The sequence below is a fragment of the Triticum dicoccoides genome, chromosome 2A, assembly GCF_002162155.2.
Source record: "Triticum dicoccoides isolate Atlit2015 ecotype Zavitan chromosome 2A, WEW_v2.0, whole genome shotgun sequence".
Taxonomy (NCBI): Eukaryota; Viridiplantae; Streptophyta; class Magnoliopsida; order Poales; family Poaceae; genus Triticum; species Triticum dicoccoides.
Window position 1 is genome coordinate 698,282,100 of NC_041382.1, and position 18,357 is coordinate 698,300,456.

An 18,357-nucleotide genomic window follows, 5' to 3' on the forward strand; every position below is an offset into this window, starting at 1 on the left:
CTCCCATACTTTCTCATTTCATCTTTTTTGTTCAAATATTTGTGTTCCTTTTGACGAGGGCTTTGAAATAAGACCATTTTTGAATATTTGTGTTCCTTTTGACGAGGGCTTTGAAATAAGACCAATTTTGAATATGTTATGACACGTTATTAAATTTTCCTAACCGCTGAAACTTAATAGAAATGAACGATAAACTCAGTAAGTTTCAGAACTGAAACTTAAAACCACATGGAACTCCAACATTTTTGACAAGTCTTAAAAACTTTAGCAAGTTTTAAAATCAGTAAGCTTATAAAAAACAAATGAAACTTGGTAAAACTTGGAGAAACTCTGTAAAACTTAATATTGCGACTATCAAGAATATCTGAAACTTGGTAAAAAAAATTAAAAGGTGTCTAAATGTATTCAAAATTAGCCTTATTTGAAAGTACTCGTTGCAACGTACACGAATATGCAAGTGAACCTTAATTTGGACTTTCGTTCAAAAGATATAATAGATATAAATTTTTAAGATAAAATGAACAAGCATGGGAGGTTAGATGAATGACACATGCCGTCTCTGCCAAAAGTTGCTTGAAGGGGCAACCTAAAATAATTAGTGGCCTAATCCATGCTCAGGACCTCCCATGCACGGGAAAATATCCACGCTCCTATCTTTCATGATTTTGCTCTTGTTTTATTTCTCCTTCATGTGGTTGGATCGGGTGGTAGTGACACCCATCTTACTGTGCCCTGATTTGCTTTCTTCTTCAAGAGGCACCAAAGGATCCAGGGTTAGCAAAATCCAAGCCGACGAGGAAAATTGTAAATCTTAGATATGAAGCGGCCCCGAGAACAGGTGGCAACACACAAGCCGTGGCAGCAGCATCAACCATAGAAGCCACATGCCTGATGGAATCTGGTAATTAGTTACTAAAAGCATCATAAGCATCACACTCCTCGTAAGCGGGTGCTGGCTAGGGGGTGGTGTAGGTACCATAAACACAGCCGAGGTCACAAAGGAGTCCACCTCCAGATCCTCCACGGATAGATGCGAAGAAGGGGTCCCACATAGCACCTGAATCCCGGGCATAATCTGCAGCACCGGAGCCAAGACCATGAAGTTGGCTTCATCATTAGAGAGTGACTACATAGAGGGCAGGGTAGGCAGCGACGGCAAATTAGCCCTAGCACGGGGGATTAAAACATCATACGGCTCCATTTCAATGTCCTCTGTGGGACAACACTGGCATCACGAAGAGGAGATGACACAGGAGCGCTCTACAACACGACCCGCACAAGAGATAGCCTGCTCAGGGCAGCCCCCGCTCGCCCCGGATAGCTCCCAATCCGCACCAGCCAACCATGCAAGTTGCTTGACTGTGCCGCCAAGGACTGTAGCACCACAAATCACATGATGATGCCAAGGCAACAAAAGCAGAAACTATCGTCACCAAATATACATTATAAATGTGTATCACATGATGATGCATTTATTAACATTGTGTTTGGTGAAATTTTAATTGTTTTTAACAAAAAACAATGTTACACATTTATGGGTTATGTTACACAACTGTATTTTTTGATAAAGATGTTACACAATAGTATAAAATTGTCAAACATTTATGGATTATGCTACACAATTGTGATTTGTTGTTCCGACTTCCGAGTGTGCTTTATCCATTATAATTTGATTTGATGATGAAACTACATGACCAAAATGCCAGCAACTTGGTGCTACTACATTGTACGTATACCTAGACGAGAGACATACGAGTCCCATCTTGTACGTACATAGATTTCACATTTCATCAGCTGCTGACCGCGAATGGGCTATGGACTGTATGTTTTCCATCTGACCATGTTATGGAGCCTATGAGGGCGGCCTTGGCCGCTGTGTTCTTGCCAGAGAAGGTGACCTGGAAAGCCAGCTTCTTCACGCTGCCGGTGAACTGGAGCTTGCTGGGCGCGACCTTCACATCCAGACCGGCCGGCGCGCTGACGGCGACGGTATATGTGGCTTCTTCCTGCGCTCCGACGTTGGTGACCTCACGGGTCACTGTCCTGCTGGCGCCGGCGCCGAGCCCCGTGACGGCGATCGACGGGTAGTTGAGGTCGGAGATGAGGTCCTTGCTGGCGTTGCCGGCGCAGCTGAAGGCGGCCGGAGGGGAGGTGATGAGCTTGATCTGGGACGCGCCGTAGCCGTAGTTGCAGAGGAAGCTCAGGTAGTCGTCCGCCGCGAGGTCGTACACCAGCCCGGGGTCCAGCGCGCCGGTCGGGTTCACCTGCCCTGCGCCGTAGTCGAACGGCGTCGCCGCCGTCCCTGCGTCGGTCGTCATTGGAGCCTTGTCGTTGTTCAGCTGAGTTGCTGCATGCCACGCGGTAGACACGGTCGAAATTCAGACTTTGAGCCCCTGGTATGCATGGACACGATTAATCTGTCAGCTTGTTTTGTTATGTACGTACCTGTTGTCATGATGGCTGACCGGATGGCGGCCGGGCTCCATGTCGGGTTCCAGGCCTTGACGGTGGCCGCGGCCCCGGCGACGTGGGGGCAGGCCATGGACGTCCCGGAGACGAGGTTGAACTGCGACGGCTGCTTCTGGTCGGCCGGAAGTGACGTCGTTGGGATCCACGACGCAAGGATGTTCACCCCCGGGGCAGCCACGTCCGGCTGCACATACCACATGGATGCGTTAGTTTGCATACACACCGACACAACACCTGGCTAAGGGCCGGTTTAGGCTGAACTCAACCTTGAGGATGTTGCCGGTTTGCGCCGACGGGCCCCTGGATGAGAAGTAGGCCACGACGGGCGCCGGCTTGTACTCCGTCACGGTGATCGTCGGAGTGATCGTCGCGACAGGGTCACTGATTTCATGCATTGAGAGTGAGCTTGACAGGTGCACTGGGAATGAGCTTAACTGGAAGATATTGGTGCATTGTACAAGTGCGTACCTGGTGGAGGCAATGTACTTGTGAAGGTCGGCCGCGGCGGCGGAGGTGATCTCCGTGACGGGGAAGTCGAGGTAGGCGGTGGTGACCGCCCTCCCGAAGTCGTTCACCAGGATGGCCCCCACCGCCCCGGCGCTCTGGAGCTCGTCCACCTTCACCATCTTAGACGTGTCGCTCTGCGAGTGGTTGCACAGCACGATCTTGCCCTTGATCTTGCTGGCATCCAGGGTGCCGGGCTCGCAGTGACTGCACCAAAACATTCGAGCAGGGCATAATACATGAGAAACACGATGAAATCACATCACGGGTATTGCATATGGTCCTCTGGTAGCTTATTGAATTGGTTCGTACATGTGTTACCTTGCGGAGTCAGAAGTACTAGAAGCTGAACTAGACTTTGCTGATGCTCCTGCGATCAACGGGTACTTCGGGGATTTGTCCAGGTTGGAAAAGTTTATAGCCCCACCCTGCATTGACACGATCAATAAAAATAGAGTTAAATACCCTAAAAAAGAGTTAAAAAAACTAGGAAACTAACAAGTGTCAGGATGCAGCAAATTAAGGCAACGCATAGTACCTTGACAGCGGTGCTATTTCCACCCAGCACGACGTCCGACTCGAAGTCGCGGTCGATGGTCGTGGCCGCCACCGTCATGATCCACGGCGCCGCGTTCACCACCGTGGAGGCCTCCGGCCCGGCGTTGCCGGCCGAGCACACCACCATGACGCCCTTCGCCACGGCGTGGAACGAGCCGATGGCGATGGGGTCCTCGGAGAAGTCCGGGGAGAAGTAGGGCGACGCGCCGAGCGAGACCGAGATGATGTCGACGCCGTCGCCGATGGCGTCGTCGAAGCCGGCGAGGATGGCCGACCCGGCGCAGCCTTCGTCCGAGCAGACGCGGTACATGGCCACCCTCGACGCGGCCGATCCCCCCTTGGCGGTGCCCTGGGCCAGCCCGTAGTACGAGGCGCCGGTCACCGCGTTCCCAGCCGCCGTGGACGACGTGTGCGTCCCGTGCCCCGCCGCGTCCCGCGGCGAGCCGCTGCTGCTCCGGGTCCGGCCGCCGTCCACCTCGCCGAGGTCGTAGTACCTCGCTCCGATCAGCTTCCTGCACCGCAAAATTAATCAAGTGCGACGACACATGTCACGTACGCGACTTACGACAGTGTGTGACTCACTTGTTGCAGTTGGAGGAGTTGAAGTCGTCCCCGGCCATGCAGACGCCCTTCCACTTGGTCGGGACGGGCCCGAAGCCGGCGTCGTCGAAGCTGGGGGACTCGGGCCAGATGCCGGAGTCGAGGAGGCCGATGATGGTCTCGGTGGTGGGCGCCGACGTCGACGCCGCCGTGGGTCTGGGCGAGCGCCGCTTAGCCGAGTCGATCTTGACGTCCGTCTGCTGCAGGAAGTCCCAGGACCTGGTGGTGTGGAGCTGGTACACGGGGTCGGCGAACACGGAGACCACGCCGGGCTTGCGCCTCAGCGCGGCGGCCTCGTCCTTGGACAGCCGCGCCGCGAACCCCGAGAAGCCGTGCTTGTACTGCTGCACCACTACGCTCTGCGCCAGCTTCCCCCTGCGGCTGGATATCAAACGCCGTGCGATTTACTTTTTGAATATTTGACATTTTTTAACTGAATAAATCTGTAAGCGCGCGTAGAGGCGGAGCTGCATGCACGCGCACCTCTTGAGAATGGTGCCGACGAGGCGGAGGTGGCTCTGGCGGAGGAAGTCAGGCGAGGTCCGTGGCGGCACGGCGCCCATGTACACCACGTACACCTGGCTCCCGCTCTCGCCCCGGCACCCTCCCGGGGCGACCAGAAGAGCGACGACGACGACGAAGCAGAGCGGGAACCACATGGCCGTGCCCTATCTATGATGTATCTACTGCTCGTTAGTTCTGTCAGTTGAACGCTGTGTAAGCTACTACTTGCGTCCTTGCAACGTGCACTGTCCGGCCATGAGCTGCACCATTTATAGGCAAGGCGCACGTACGGTACGTGGACACGCGAGGTGGATGGCGGCCATGAGTTGCTCGACCGATGCGGTGCCAACTGAGGGCGCGGCGCGGTGGAGATGGGTCGATGGTGGGCCGTGACGGCGCGTGCATTACCGAGCGGTAGTATAGTACAGATAGGGCGCATGCATTTCTGATTTCCCACGCGCGCCTGCCTGCCTGCCTGCCTGCCTGCCTGCGTTAACCGGAGTGGAAGGTCGACTAGTAGTGCTCGCTGGGTGTGATATCCTCACTGGTCACCTTATCTCGACTGGAAGGAAGTGGCAATGCGTGGTTCAGGCCAGAGCTGGAACAGGATAGGACAACTTTCTCGGTGCATGCCGATAAAACTAGCGCAGACGGGATGTGGTATTTGCCCAATCCTATCGATCGTGGTACATCTAGGCTAGGCAGACGGGTAGTGATTCGCAAGAAGAAGACTAGACGCGTAGTGACGTGCCAGTGGAGTCGTGCTTGCCTTGATAGAAGTATATGTACTATATTTTGAGGACCTACGAAGTGATCAGCAAGGCAAGGCAAGGCAAGGCAAGCGAAGCTAGTTGAGTTTTTACACTCTGCTCTCCACCACCGCCCCGGTAATGAGTAGTGGAGGCGGGCAGCGGCACTTCACCGCTCTATCCATCCACCCAGCACTTTTGCGGGTTAATGCGGCTGGCTTGCCTAAATTGTCAGAAATTCTAAGTCTCTGATGTAAGAACTACGATGAAGCCTAAATCAGTTTTCAATGCCACTGCCACTAACTGCGGGTACTCTGGTGTAATGTAATCTCGTGGCGAGTTGAGAATGCACTTGCTTCAAATGGAAAATGCAAAGCTCAAAACGATCATGTTCAAGGTATTTGATGCGATTTATGTGTGTTGTAGGCCGGTACCCAAGTCAGGTACATGACACCAAAGTACAGTTGTACAACTGATGTAAACTGGCTCCAATGAAATTGTCGAAATTTTCCCAAGCATTTTGAATTATGCAGTTTGCTGCAACAACCATGCATGCAGGACACAGAAAATAACCTCACTTCACTACTAGTACAAGTCTATATAGCTACTACTTCCCCAGTCAGGATTCAGAGACTTAGAATCCTTGAGTGTTCATAGTTCAACTCAAGTAACAGTTGAACCTAGTGGCACCGCGACAACACAGCACCCTAAGCAACAGGTGATGAGGAGGCGGAGGTGTGAGCTTTGGTGTACTCCTCCATCTCCCTCTTGTACGCGGCCATCCCTTGGGCCGCTTTCTCGCTCCACACCTTCTTCTCTGCGCCGGTCAGATCCTTCCACTTCACCGAGATGAGCGCGCTCAGCGTCGTGTTGTTCACCCCGGGGCGCTCCTCCACCAGCTGCTTCCTCGCCTCCTTGCTGCGATGAAAAATATGCAACAGTTTTGTTTAGCCGTGCCACAATGTTGAATTGAACTGCTTACAACTTTGTATATATATATGTGTTGTCAAGAAGAAGAAAATGTTCCAGACCTGAAGAGCAGGAAGGAAGACGCGGGCCTCTTGGGCCTGTTCGGGTCGGCGTTCTGCTGCTGCTTCTTCCTCTGACGCTTCTCTTTGATTTTCTGATCAAAAGCAAAATCGACACATGAAGCAGTTTACATGACGGGCATGCTGATGGATATTCCATCTGGAACTTGGGGATAGATACCTTGATGATGTTGTCTGCCTTCTCCTTCTTCCTGAGAAGCTGCAGAGCCTCCTGCTTGAGGATTTTCTTCTGCTCCTCTTCTTCCTTCTCTAAGCTCGCATTTTCCTGATGAAGTACACCACATTAGACATCTTCATTTCTTTCATAGAATATTAATGCTCTGCAACCAAACAATTTCCATACCTCAAGCTTCTTCTGCTTGTACACCTCCATCTGCTTCTGGTGTTCCTCCTTCTGCTTCCTCGCAGCCTCCTCGTAAGGAGCCTTCTGGGCCTCCGTCATGCCCTTCCACTCTTCCCCAGTGATCTTGCCAATCTGCGAGGGCACCATAATTCTTTTATCAGATCAACGGACAAACTAATTTCAGAGGAACTGAAACCAGAAACAGCCAGTCCAATACCTCAGGGACACTTTTCTTCTCGGCAGCCAGCGCGGCACGCCTCTCCTGCGAGTAGAGGAAGTAGGCCGACATGGGCTGCTTCGGCTTGGAGGGATCCTTCTCCTTCTTCATCTTGTTCTTTGCCTTCTTGCTGTTGCCGTCTCCCTCCTCGGCCTCCTGCCTGAACTTGAGGTACTGTTCCAGCAATTCTTTCGCCGTCCAGCGCATCTGCTCTTCGTCCAGCAGCTTCATCGCCTCGGCCTCGCGCTTCTCCTGGCCAACCACCTGCAGGTAGGCCTCCTTCTCCTGCCGGTACCTCTCCTCGTACGGCTGCTTCTCCTCGCTGCTCAGGGTCTTCCATTTGGCGCCCAGGGCGTTCGACACCTCCTTGAAGTCTGCATCAGGGCTCTTCTTGATCTGAAAAGACCGTGGACATTTCATCAAACACCTGAAAGGCAAGGAGACAGAGAGAACATTTGATGTTTGGTTTCAATTTTTCAAGGTTCGCACCTCCGCCCACTGGTCTTTGCACCACAGAATGTACGCCGGTGCTGGCTTCTTCCTCTCATTGCCGGCCTTGCCTTTCCCCTTCTTCTTCTTCTTCTTCTTGCCCTTGTCATCTCCTTCCTGGTCCTTGCCGAGAAGAGACTGGACGAGAGGAAGGTTCTGCAGTCCAATTCAGATCAGAAAAATTCAATCCAAACTAATAATCGCAGAGAATGCAATCTACAGCACCGGGTAAAAGGACGCATGTACAGATAACAGAAACGAAAAAAAAAGTGAAGCGGATCGAGGGATGCACGTTCATACCATGGTGGGCTCGAACACCTTGACGCGCTGCATCTTCTTGAGCTCGGCCTGGAGGCGCTCCTGCTGCTTGCCCTTGGTCTCGATCTCCTGCTCCTTCTGCCGGATGACCTCGTCCCGCTCCCGCACCATCTCCTCCGCCCTCTCCTTCTCCAGCCGCAGCCGCTTTAGCATCCCCTGCAGCTCCGTCAGCTCGTCGGCCATCGACGGCGCCGCCGCCTTGGCCTGGCCGCGCTTGGATGTCGCCCTCTTCACCTTCTGTGTCGAGGCGGGTGCCGTGGCGACATCTGCCTTCCCAACGGAGACGTCGGCGGCGTGGTCCTGGGCGGGAGGCGTTCCCATCGTCTCGTCGGCTACCGGGGACGTCTGGGCCACCTCCGCCTTGCGCATCTTGGGCGACGTCCTCCTGGCCTTGTGCGGCTGCGGAGTTAGGGCTCCGGCGAGGTCGGCCCTTCCGGCGGAGATGTTGGCGTCGTTGTCGAGCACCGGCGCGAGGGGCTTGCGGCTCCGGCCGCTCCTCCTGCTCCCTGCCGCCACGGTCGCCATGGGATGGGATCGATCCGAGGAGAGAGATGCGGATGCGTTCGGTGATGGGGATGGATTGGCCGGTGATCTGATCCGCGTGGTTTTATAAGGGATTAAGGGGTTAACGGTCACAAATTTCGAATTTTGAATGCTCGTTAACTTAGGAAGGTGACGTGTCCGGCTCAGCGGTGACGGAGGGACGCCGTTTCGAAGCTACTGTACTCCGTTGGTCCAATTCGAAATATCAGAACCATTGGCGTAAAAGGTGTCAATTGCACAGGAAATCCATAAATTTACACGGTGTTTTTACTTTTTCTTTTGATAGGAAGCCCTCATGACGCACTTTATTGCATAAGAAAAAAAATTACTACGTGCATCGTTCAAATGTCTTGCAAAAAAAAAAAAAGGAAGGATCACCATCCCAAGCAAAATAGAAACTAGAATCAACAGCAAATCTAGCTAGATTGTACGCCACGAATCGTGCCATGGGTATGAATAATATGAAAGCTTTCCATCATGATTGCTGCATTTGGTCCCATGACCTCAATTTCACCGCCGCAGGCTTTGTTAATTTGCAAAGAGTCGATGCCGATAATTGCAGGAGTTCATTCCAGAGTTTCAATAAGATGCAACCCCTTTAAAAGAGCAGTAGCATCCATCGTGGCTGCATCCATTAGGTGATCAAGCTCCCAATATGCACCTGACATTGTTTCTCCTCGGTAGTTTTTCAAAATGGCACTTGCTCCACCTGAGCCATTCTCGAAGAATGTCGCATCTACGTTGGGTATACACGTACCAAGAGGTGGCTTTGTCCATATTATCCCATGTGGCGTCTACATTGAGTTTACACGTACCAGAAGGCGTAAGAATACAGTCAGAGCCTTACGTAGAGAGAATGGGGAGAGGTGTACAGAGGACGAGGGTATGCGTGATATGGCAGCCGGCTTTTACGAACAACTTTTTACATCAGAAGGGTCAAAACATGCGGACGGGATCCTAAACTTATTCCCTGTTGTGGTCTCGGCTGATATAAATGGAAAACTTACAGCCCCGGTCACTGGCTCTGAAATTGAGACTGCTCTTTTTCAGATGGGGCCAATGAAGACGCCAGGACTGGATGGGCTTCCGGCAATGTTTTATCAACATCGCTGGACATTGGTGCGGGACGACGTTCACAAAGTAGTTCATGATTTTCTTGATGGAGCAGCAACACCAGAAAACTTTAATGATACAATCATTGTGATGATCCCGAAAATCAACTCACCGGGAGTTGTTGACGCAATTTTGGCCTATTAGTCTTTGTAAAATCCTCTATAAAATAGCTGCAAAGTGTTGGCAAATAGATTGAAAATAATCCTTCCGGTGCTCATCTCTGAAGAACAAAGTGCGTTCGTGCCGGGGCGATTAATAACGGACAACGTGCTCGTGGCGTACGAGTACGTGCATGCTATTAGAAAGAGAAAAGGAAAGAAGCTGCTATGTGCCATAAAGTTGGATATGATGAAGGCCTACGATAGGGTCGAGTGGGTTTTCCTTGAGAGAACTCTGGAGTGGTTCGGTTTTGCCCAAACATGGATTCACATGATAATGAGATGCGTTCAGAGTGCTCGTTTTACTGTCAAGCTGAATGGCGGTTTTTTCAGAAGTTTCTTACCACCGAGAGGGCTACGGGTGACCCGCTCTGCCCTTATTTATTTCTTTTTGTGTTGAAGGTTTCTCAGCTCTGCTTCAACAGGCCCAAAGGGAAAATCTCATTAATGGTGTAAGCTTTGGGAGCACTGGCCTACATGTGACTCACCTCTTATTTGCAGATGATAGTGTGGTTTTCCTTGAAGGATCACAAGGTAACCTCTAGGCTCTAAGGGAGATTCTGCAAGATTATGAAAATGTGTCTGGATAGAAGGTGAATCTCCAAAAGTCATCTATTTTGTTTGGCGGAGGTTGTAATGAAGAGATCAAGAGCACGCTGAAACAATATTGAATCAGAAGCTTTGAGTGAGAGATATCTGGATTTGTCAACCATTGTGGGAAGATCGAAGGATGAATCTTTTCAATATGTCAGGGAGCGGTGAAAGGGTAAAGTTCCAGGTTGGAAGGGACAAGGATTGTCCAAAGCGGCGAGGGAAGTGCTTGTAAAATTAGGCCTACAATCAACACCAACGTTCACTACAAGCTGTTTTCAACTCACAAAGAAGATGTACGGGAATTTGACATCGATCTCTTCAAAATTCTAGTGGGGAGCAGCTGAAGGTGAAAGAAAGGTGCATTGGATAGCCTGGGAAAAAATGTGTCTGGCAAAGAGAGATGGAGGGATGGGGTTCAGAAATTTTGAACCTTTCAATCAAGCTTTGTTGGCCAAGCAGGCTTGGCGAATCCTTCAAAGCCCATCTTCTTTGTGTGCTCGTGTACTGAAAGCTAGGTACTTCAAAGAATGTACGATCATGAACGCGACCTGCTGATACGTCTCCAACGTATCTAGTTTTCCAAACACTTTTGCTCTTGTTTTGGACTCTAACTTGCATGATTTGAATGGAACTAACCCGAACGGGCGCTGTTTTCAGTAGAATTACCATGGTGTTATTTATGTGCAGGAACAAACGTTCTCGGAATGACCTGAAACTTCACGGAGACACTTTTCAGAAAATAAGAAAAATACCTGCCAAAGATGAAGGCCAGGGGGCCACCACCTTGCCACGAGGGTGGGGGCGCCCCCTACCTCATGGGCCCCCTGTTGCCTCTCCGACTCCAACTCCACCTCCATATATTGAGTTTCGGGGAGAAAAAAATCAGAGAGAAAAAATCATCGCGTTTTACGATACGGAGCCGCCGTTAAGCCCTAAAACCTCTCGGGAGGGCTGATCTGGAGTCCGTTCGGGGCTCCGGAGAGGGGAATCCATCGCCATCGTCATCACCAACCATCCTCCATCAATTTCATGATGCTCACTGCCGTGTGTGAGTAATTACATCGTAGGCTTGCTAGACGGTGATGGGTTGGATGGGATCTATCATGTAATCGAGTTAGTTTTGTTAGGGTTTGATCCCTAGTGTCTGATGACCCACAAGTATAGGGGATCTATCGTAGTCCTTTCGATAAGTAAGAGTGTCGAACCCAACGAGGAGCAGAAGGAAATGATAAGCGGTTTTCAGCAAGGTATTCTCTGCAAGTACTGAAATAAGTGGTAACAGATAGTTTTGTGATAAGATAAATTGTAACGAGCAACAAGTAACAAAAGTAAATAAAGTGCAGCAAGGTGGCCCAATCCTTTTTGTAGCAAAGGACAAGCCGGAACAAACTCTTATATAAGGAAAAGCGCTCCCGAGGACACATGGGAATATCGTCAAGCTAGTTTTCATCACGTTCATATGATTCGCGTTCGATACTTTGATAATTTGATATATGGGTGGACCGGTGCTTGGTTGTTGTTCTTACTTGAACAAGCATCTCACTTATGATTAACCTCTATTGCAAGCATCTGCAACTACAACAAAAGTATTAAGGTAAACCTAACCGTAGCATGAAACATGTGGATCCAAATCAGCCCCTTACGAAGCAATGCATAAACTAGGGTTTAAGCTTCTGTCACTCTAACAACCCATCATCTACTTATTACTTCCCAATGCCTTCCTCTAGGCCCAAATAATGGTGAAGTGTTATGTAGTCGATGTTCACATAACACCACTAGAGACTAGACAATATACATCTTATCAAAATATCAAACGAATACCAAATTCACATGACTACTAATAGCAAGACTTCTCCCTTGTCCTCAGGAACAAACGTAATTACTCACAAAGCATATGCATGTTCATAATCAGAGGGGTAATAATATGCATATATGATCTGAACATATGATCTTTCACCAAATAAACCAACTAGCATCAACTACAAGGAGTAATCAACACTACTAGCAACCTACTAGCACCAATCCCGGACTTTGAGACAAGAATTGGATACAAGAGATGAACTAGGGTTTGGAGATGAGATGGTGCTGGTGAAGATGTTGATGGAGATTGCTCTCTCCCAATGAGAGGAGCGTTGGTGATGACGAGGGTGATGATTTCCCCCTCCCGGAGGGAAGTATCCCTGGCAGAACAGCTCTGCCGGAGCTCTAGATTGGTTCCGCCAAGGTTCCGCCTCGTGGCAACGGAGTCTCGTCCCGAAAGGTTCCTTCTGATTTTTTTCTCATCAAAAGACTTCATATAGCAGAAGATGGACGTCGGAGAGCCACTAGGGGGCCCACGAGGTAGGGGGGCGAGCCCTAGGGGGGCGCCCCCACCCTCGTGAGCAGGGTGTGGGCCCCCTGGCCTTCATCTTTGGCGAGGATTGTTCTTTATTTATTTTAAGATGTTCCGTGGAGTTTCAGGACTTTTGGAGTTGCGCAGAATAGGTCTCTAATATTTGCTCCTTTTCCAGCCTAGAATTCTAGCTGCCAGCATTTCCCTCCTTATGTAAACCTTGTAAAATAAGAGAGAATAGCCGTAAGTATTGTGACATAAAGTGAAATAACAGTCCATAATGCAATAAATATCAATATAAAAGCATGATGCAAAATGGACGTATCAACTCCCCCAAGCTTAGACCTCGCTTGTCCTCAAGCGAAAAGCCGATAACAATAAATATGTCCTCATGTTTAGAGGTAGAGGCATCGATAAAAAAACAAAATACGGACATGAAGGCATCATGATTATTCTCATAACAGCAACATATGTAGATTTTGTCATATGATTACTTATGTTCAAGTGATGATCTATTCACAATGCAAAAGTATAAATCATAAACCTTATTGGGCTCCGACAAACTATAATCTCAGTCATTGAAGCAATTGCAATTTATCATAACATCGGAAAGAGTCTATGTCAGAGCTAAACAACAAGTCCACATACTCAACTATCATTTAGTCCTCCATAATTGCTAACACTCACGCAATACTTGTGGTTACGGAGTTTTAATCGGACACAGAGAAAGATAGGGGCTTATGGTTTTGCCCCACAACCTTTTACCTCAAGGGTAATGTAAACAATAATGGTTCATGCTCCCCTACATCCAATTAGATATATATATATATCATGTTCTTTCCAACATGCTGAGCTTGCCAAAGGATAAAATGAAAAGGGAAAGGTGAAGATCACCGTGACTCTTGCATAAGGTAGAAGATAATAATAAAAGATAGGCCCTTCGCAGAGGGAAGCAGAGGTTGCCATGCGCTTTTATGGTTGGATGCATAAAATCTCAATGCGAAAGAACGTCACTTTATATTGCCCCTTGTGATATGAACCTTTATTATGCAGTCCGTCGCTTTTATTACTTCCACATCACAAGATCGTATAAAGCTTATTTCTCCCACACTAATCAATCATACATATTTAGAGCAATTTTTATTGCTTTGCACCGATGACAACTTACTTGAAGGATCTTACTCAATCCATAGGTAGATATGGTGGACTCTCATGGCAAAATTGGTTTAAGGGTATTTGGAAGCACAAGTAGTATTTCTACTTGGTGCTGAGAATTTGGCTAGCGTGAGGGGGAAAGGCAAGCTCAACAAGTTAGAGGATCCATGACAACATACTTTATCTCAGATATAAGAAAGACATAAGTCATTACGTTGTCTTCCTTGTCCAACATCAACCCTTTAGCATGTCATATTTTAATGAGTGCTCCCAATCATAAAAGATGTCAATGATAATATATCTATATGTGAAAACCTCTTTTCCTTATTACTTCCTATTAATTGCAACAATGACCAAAGCTATGTCTACCAACTCCCAACAACTTTTAATCATCATACTCTTTCTATGTGAAGTCATTACTCTCAATAAGATCAATATGAACTTTTTATTTCTTTTTATTCTTTTTCTCTTTTCTTTTATTCACCCAAGATCATGGCAAAATAATCAAGCCCTTGACTCAACACTAATCTTTATTATATATAGCTCACGGACTCGATTACAAAGAGAGATCATAAAGCAAAACTCAAAACTAGATCATGCCATAAACTTTATTCTACTAGATCAAGATACTTCTAATAGGATCGAACTAAGAAAAACGATAAAGATAGGAGTTGTGATGGTGATACGATACCGGGGCACCTCCCCCAAGCTTGGCAGTTGCCAAGGGGAGTGCCCATACCCATGTGATTATATCTCCTTTGTCGGTGAAGAAGGTGGAGGTGTTGTAGATGATGCGGGCCTTGCGTCCATCTTCCAAGGCATAGGTTCTCCATCATAGAAACATGATCGAGTCTCTGGGATTCTCAAATCTGCAGCCAAACTCATCCTTTTGAATCTATATTCATACTCACAGTTTTGGTTTTGCAGGTCATAGATTTGGGCTTGGAGGTGCTCGATCTTCTCATGAAGCTTGAAGATAGTCTCCCTGATGTTGTCAGCATCCAACTTGTGGTTGCTAGTGAACTCCGCAATCATCATGTGGTTAGAGTTGAGTCCACGTTCCACCATCCCTTGGCACTTGAAAACTTGTTGCTCCACTGCTTCGAGCCTCGTCTCCATGCTTCCGGTCCCCTTTGGTCCCTCTTCATCGCGGATGTGCAGCAACCCATCACGCAACTCAATGGTTTGAGGGTGTCGCAGCACCTCCGCGAGGTAAGGGTTGATGACCTTCTCGAAGAACTTGTCCTTGGAGGCGCTTGGGGCCATCATGACAACCTAGATCTGTCAGAAAAATAGCTCCAAACAAGAACATAGGAGGTTTACGTGATACGGGAGTCAAAACCTTCGGGAGGTTATATAATGAATTTTTACCGACCAAAATACGTATCGTGCAAGAAAACGGAGTCCGAAAGGCACACGAGGTGCTCACGAGGTAGGGGGCGCGCCTAGAGGGGTAGGGCACGCCCACCACCCTCGTGGAGCCCTTGTGTCCTTCCCGGACTACTACTTATTTTTCTATTTTTCTAAATATTCCAAAACGGAGAAATATTGCCTTAAAAATTGATTTGGAGTCGGTTTACTTACCGTACCACATACCTATTCCTTTTCGGAGTCTGAAACGGTCTGGAAGGTGTCCCTTATGTATTCCTCCAGGGTTACGGTTTCAATAATATTGGTTTCAACATTTATGGGATTACCTGAGATATAATGTTTGATTCTTTGACCGTTTACCACCTTCGGATTTGTGCCCTCGAAATTGTTGATTTTTATGGCACCGGAACGATAGACCTCTTCGAAAACATAGGGGCCTTCCCATTTAGAGAGAAGTTTTCCTGCAAAAAATCTTAAACCAGAGTTGTATAGCAATACATAATCACCTACATTAAACTCACGCTTTTGTATCCTTTTGTCATGCCATCTTTTAACTTTTTCTTTAAACAACTTGGCATTTTCATAAGCTTGGGTTCTCCATTCATCAAGTGAGCTAATATCAAATAACCTCTTCTCACCGGAAGTTTAAAATCATAGTTGAGCTCTTTAATAGCCCAATACGCCTTATGTTCTAGTTCGAGAGGTAAGTGACATGCTTTTCCATAAACCATTTTATACGGAGACATACCCATAGGATTTTTGTATGCAGTTCTATAAGCCCATAATGCATCATCAAGTTTCTTGGACCAATTCTTTCTAGACCTATTAACAGTCTTTTGCAAAATTAATTTGAGCTCTCTATTGCTCAACTCTACTTGACCACTAGATTGTGGGTGATAAGGAGATGCAATTCTATGATTAACATCATATTTAGCAAGCATTTTACGGAAAGCACCATGAATAAAGTGTGAACCACCATCAGTCATTAAATATCTAGGGACTCCAAACCTCGGAAAATAACTTCTTTAAGCATTTTAATGGAAGTGTTATGATCAGCACTACTAGTTGGAATAGCTTCTACCCACTTAGTAACGTAATCAACAACAACTAAAATATGTGTATATCCATTAGAGGCAGGAAAAGGTCCCATATAATCAAAGCCCCAAACATCAAACGGTTCAATAACAAGAGAATAATTCATAGGCATTTCTTGATGTCTACTAATATTACCAATTCTTTGACATTCATCACAAGACAAGAAAAACTTACGGGCATCCTTGAAGAGAGTAGGCCAATAAAAACCATATTGCAATACCTTATGTGCAGTTCTATCTCCAGCGTGGTGTCCTCCATAAGCCTCAGAATGACACTTGTGTAGGATCTGTTCATGTTCATGCTCAGGTACACAACGTCTAATAACACCAACTACTCCTTCTTTATAAAGATGTGGGTCATCCCAAATGTAATGTCTTAAATCATAGGAAAACTTTTTCTTTTGTTGGTATGTGAAGCTAGGTGGTATAAATTTAGCAACAATATAATTAGCATAATCAGCATACCAAGGAGTACTATGAGAGGTACTTATAACATTTAATTGTTCATCAGGAAAGCTATCATTAATAGGTAGTGGGTCATCAAGAATATTTTCTAACCTAGACAAGTTGTCTGCAACGGGGTTCTCAGCTCCTTTCCTATCAACAATATACAAATCAAATTCTTGTAGCAAGAGAACCCATCTAATAAGTCTCGGTTTAGCATCTTTCTTTTCCATAAGGTATTTAATAGCAGCATGATCAGTGTGAATATTACTTTAGAATCAACAATATAATGTGTGAACTTATCACAAGCAAATACAACTGCTAAAAGCTCTTTTTCAGGAGTAGCATAATTTCTTTGAGCATTGTCTAGAGTCTTACTAGCATAATAAATAACATTTAATTTCTTATCAACTCTTTGCCCTAGAACAGCACCTACAACATAATCACTAGCATCACACATAATTTCAAAGGGTAAATTCCAATCCGGTGGCTGAACAACAGGTGCAGAGACTAATGCTTTCTTAAGTATTTCAAATGCTTCTACACAATCATCATCAAAGACAAATGGTATATCTTTTTGCAATAAATTAGTCAGAGGCCGAGAAATTTTTGAGAAGTCCTTAATGAACCTCCTATAAAATCCAGCATGACCAAGGAAACTTCTTATACCTTTGATGTCCTTGGGACATGGCATCTTTTTAATAGCATCAACCTTGGCTTTATCAACTTCAATACCTCTTTCAGAAACTTTGTGCCCCAAGACAATACCTTCATTAACCATAAAGTGGCACTTTTCCCAATTCAAGACAAGATTAGTTTCTTCACATCTCTGCAAAACTCGATCAAGATTGCTCAAGCAATCATCAAAAGAGGAACCATAGACGGAAAAGTCGTCCATGAAAACCTCACAAATCTTTTCACAAAAGTCAGAGAATATAGCCATCATGCATCTTTGAAAGGTAGCAGGTGCTTTACATAGACCAAAAGTCATACGTCTATAAGCAAAAGTACCAAAAGGGCATGTAAAAGTAGTCTTTGATTGATCTCTAGCCGACACGGGTATTTGAGAGAAACCAGAATAACCATCTAGAAAGCAGTAATGTGTATGTTTGCATAGTCTTTCTAACATTTGATCAATAAAAGGTAAGGGGTAATGATCTTTCTTAGTAGCCTTATTTAATTTACGGAAATCAATTACCATCCTATAACCTGTAATAATTCTTTGTGGGATCAATTCATCTTTATCATTAGGAACAACAGTAATACCTCCCTTCTTAGGGACACAATGGACATGACTTACCCACTGACTATCAGCAACGGGATAAATTATACCTGCCTCCAGAAGCTTGAGTATTTCTTTTCTTACCACTTCTTTCATTTTAGGATTCAGACGTCGTTGAGGATCACGAACTGGTTTGGCATCTGCTTCTAAATTTATTTTATGTTGACATAGAGTGGGACTAATGCCCTTAAGATCATCAAGAGTATATCCAATAGCAACATGATGCTTCTTCAGAGTTTTCAATAATCTTTCTTCTTCATGCTCTGAAAGGTTAGCACTAATAATAACAGGATATATCTTCTTTTCATCAAGATAAGCATATTTAAGATTATCAGGCAACGGTTTAAGCTCAAATACGGGATCATCCTTGGGTGGAGGAGGATCCCCTAAAATTTCAACAGGCAAATTGTGTTGCAGAATAGGTTCCTGTTTAAAGAATACTTCATCTATTTCCCTTCTTTCATTCATGAA

General features: G+C 46.7%; 2 protein-coding genes across 3 annotated transcripts; both read right to left on the reverse strand.

Moving 5' to 3' along the window:
• Nucleotides 1-1,628: 1,628 nt before the first annotated feature.
• LOC119356364 (CO(2)-response secreted protease-like) lies at nt 1,629-4,861 on the reverse strand. 2 transcript variants are annotated; one of them, XM_037623317.1, is made up of 8 exons: nt 4,615-4,861; nt 4,114-4,506; nt 3,512-4,043; nt 3,295-3,401; nt 2,938-3,180; nt 2,736-2,850; nt 2,446-2,653; nt 1,629-2,347 (listed from the first exon to the last, which is right to left on the reverse strand). In XM_037623317.1, the coding sequence occupies exons 1-8, from the start codon at nt 4,788-4,790 to the stop codon at nt 1,791-1,793; spliced, it is 2,331 nt and encodes a 776-aa protein (XP_037479214.1). In that variant the 5' UTR covers nt 4,791-4,861; the 3' UTR covers nt 1,629-1,790. The 2 variants fall into 2 exon arrangements, with proteins under 2 accessions (XP_037479214.1, XP_037479213.1); XM_037623316.1 differs by having other exon boundaries at nt 4,114-4,512.
• Nucleotides 4,862-5,842: 981 nt separating this feature from the next.
• Nucleotides 5,843-8,367, reverse strand: LOC119356366 (high mobility group B protein 6-like). Its single transcript, XM_037623318.1, has 7 exons — nt 7,783-8,367; nt 7,483-7,638; nt 6,994-7,389; nt 6,777-6,908; nt 6,594-6,698; nt 6,416-6,507; nt 5,843-6,302 (listed from the first exon to the last, which is right to left on the reverse strand). The coding sequence occupies exons 1-7, from the start codon at nt 8,323-8,325 to the stop codon at nt 6,092-6,094; spliced, it is 1,635 nt and encodes a 544-aa protein (XP_037479215.1). The 5' UTR covers nt 8,326-8,367; the 3' UTR covers nt 5,843-6,091.
• Nucleotides 8,368-18,357: the final 9,990 nt, after the last annotated feature.

Excerpts from the sequence above, each read along its gene's own strand:
- LOC119356364 (XM_037623316.1), bottom strand. The coding sequence starts at position 4,790 with ATGTGGTTCCCGCTCTGCTTCGTCGTCGTCGTCGCTCTTCTGGTCGCC. Across the intron at positions 4,044-4,113 it reads AACTCCTCCAACTGCAACAA|GAAGCTGATCGGAGCGAGGT; the intron begins GTGAGTCACACA and ends TTTGCGGTGCAG. Across the intron at positions 3,402-3,511 it reads GAAATAGCACCGCTGTCAAG|GGTGGGGCTATAAACTTTTC; the intron begins GTACTATGCGTT and ends GTGTCAATGCAG.
- LOC119356366 (XM_037623318.1), bottom strand. The coding sequence starts at position 8,325 with ATGGCGACCGTGGCGGCAGGGAGCAGGAGGAGCGGCCGGAGCCGCAAG. Across the intron at positions 7,639-7,782 it reads AGGTGTTCGAGCCCACCATG|AACCTTCCTCTCGTCCAGTC; the intron begins GTATGAACGTGC and ends ATTGGACTGCAG. Across the intron at positions 6,909-6,993 it reads AGAAGAAAAGTGTCCCTGAG|ATTGGCAAGATCACTGGGGA; the intron begins GTATTGGACTGG and ends GTGCCCTCGCAG.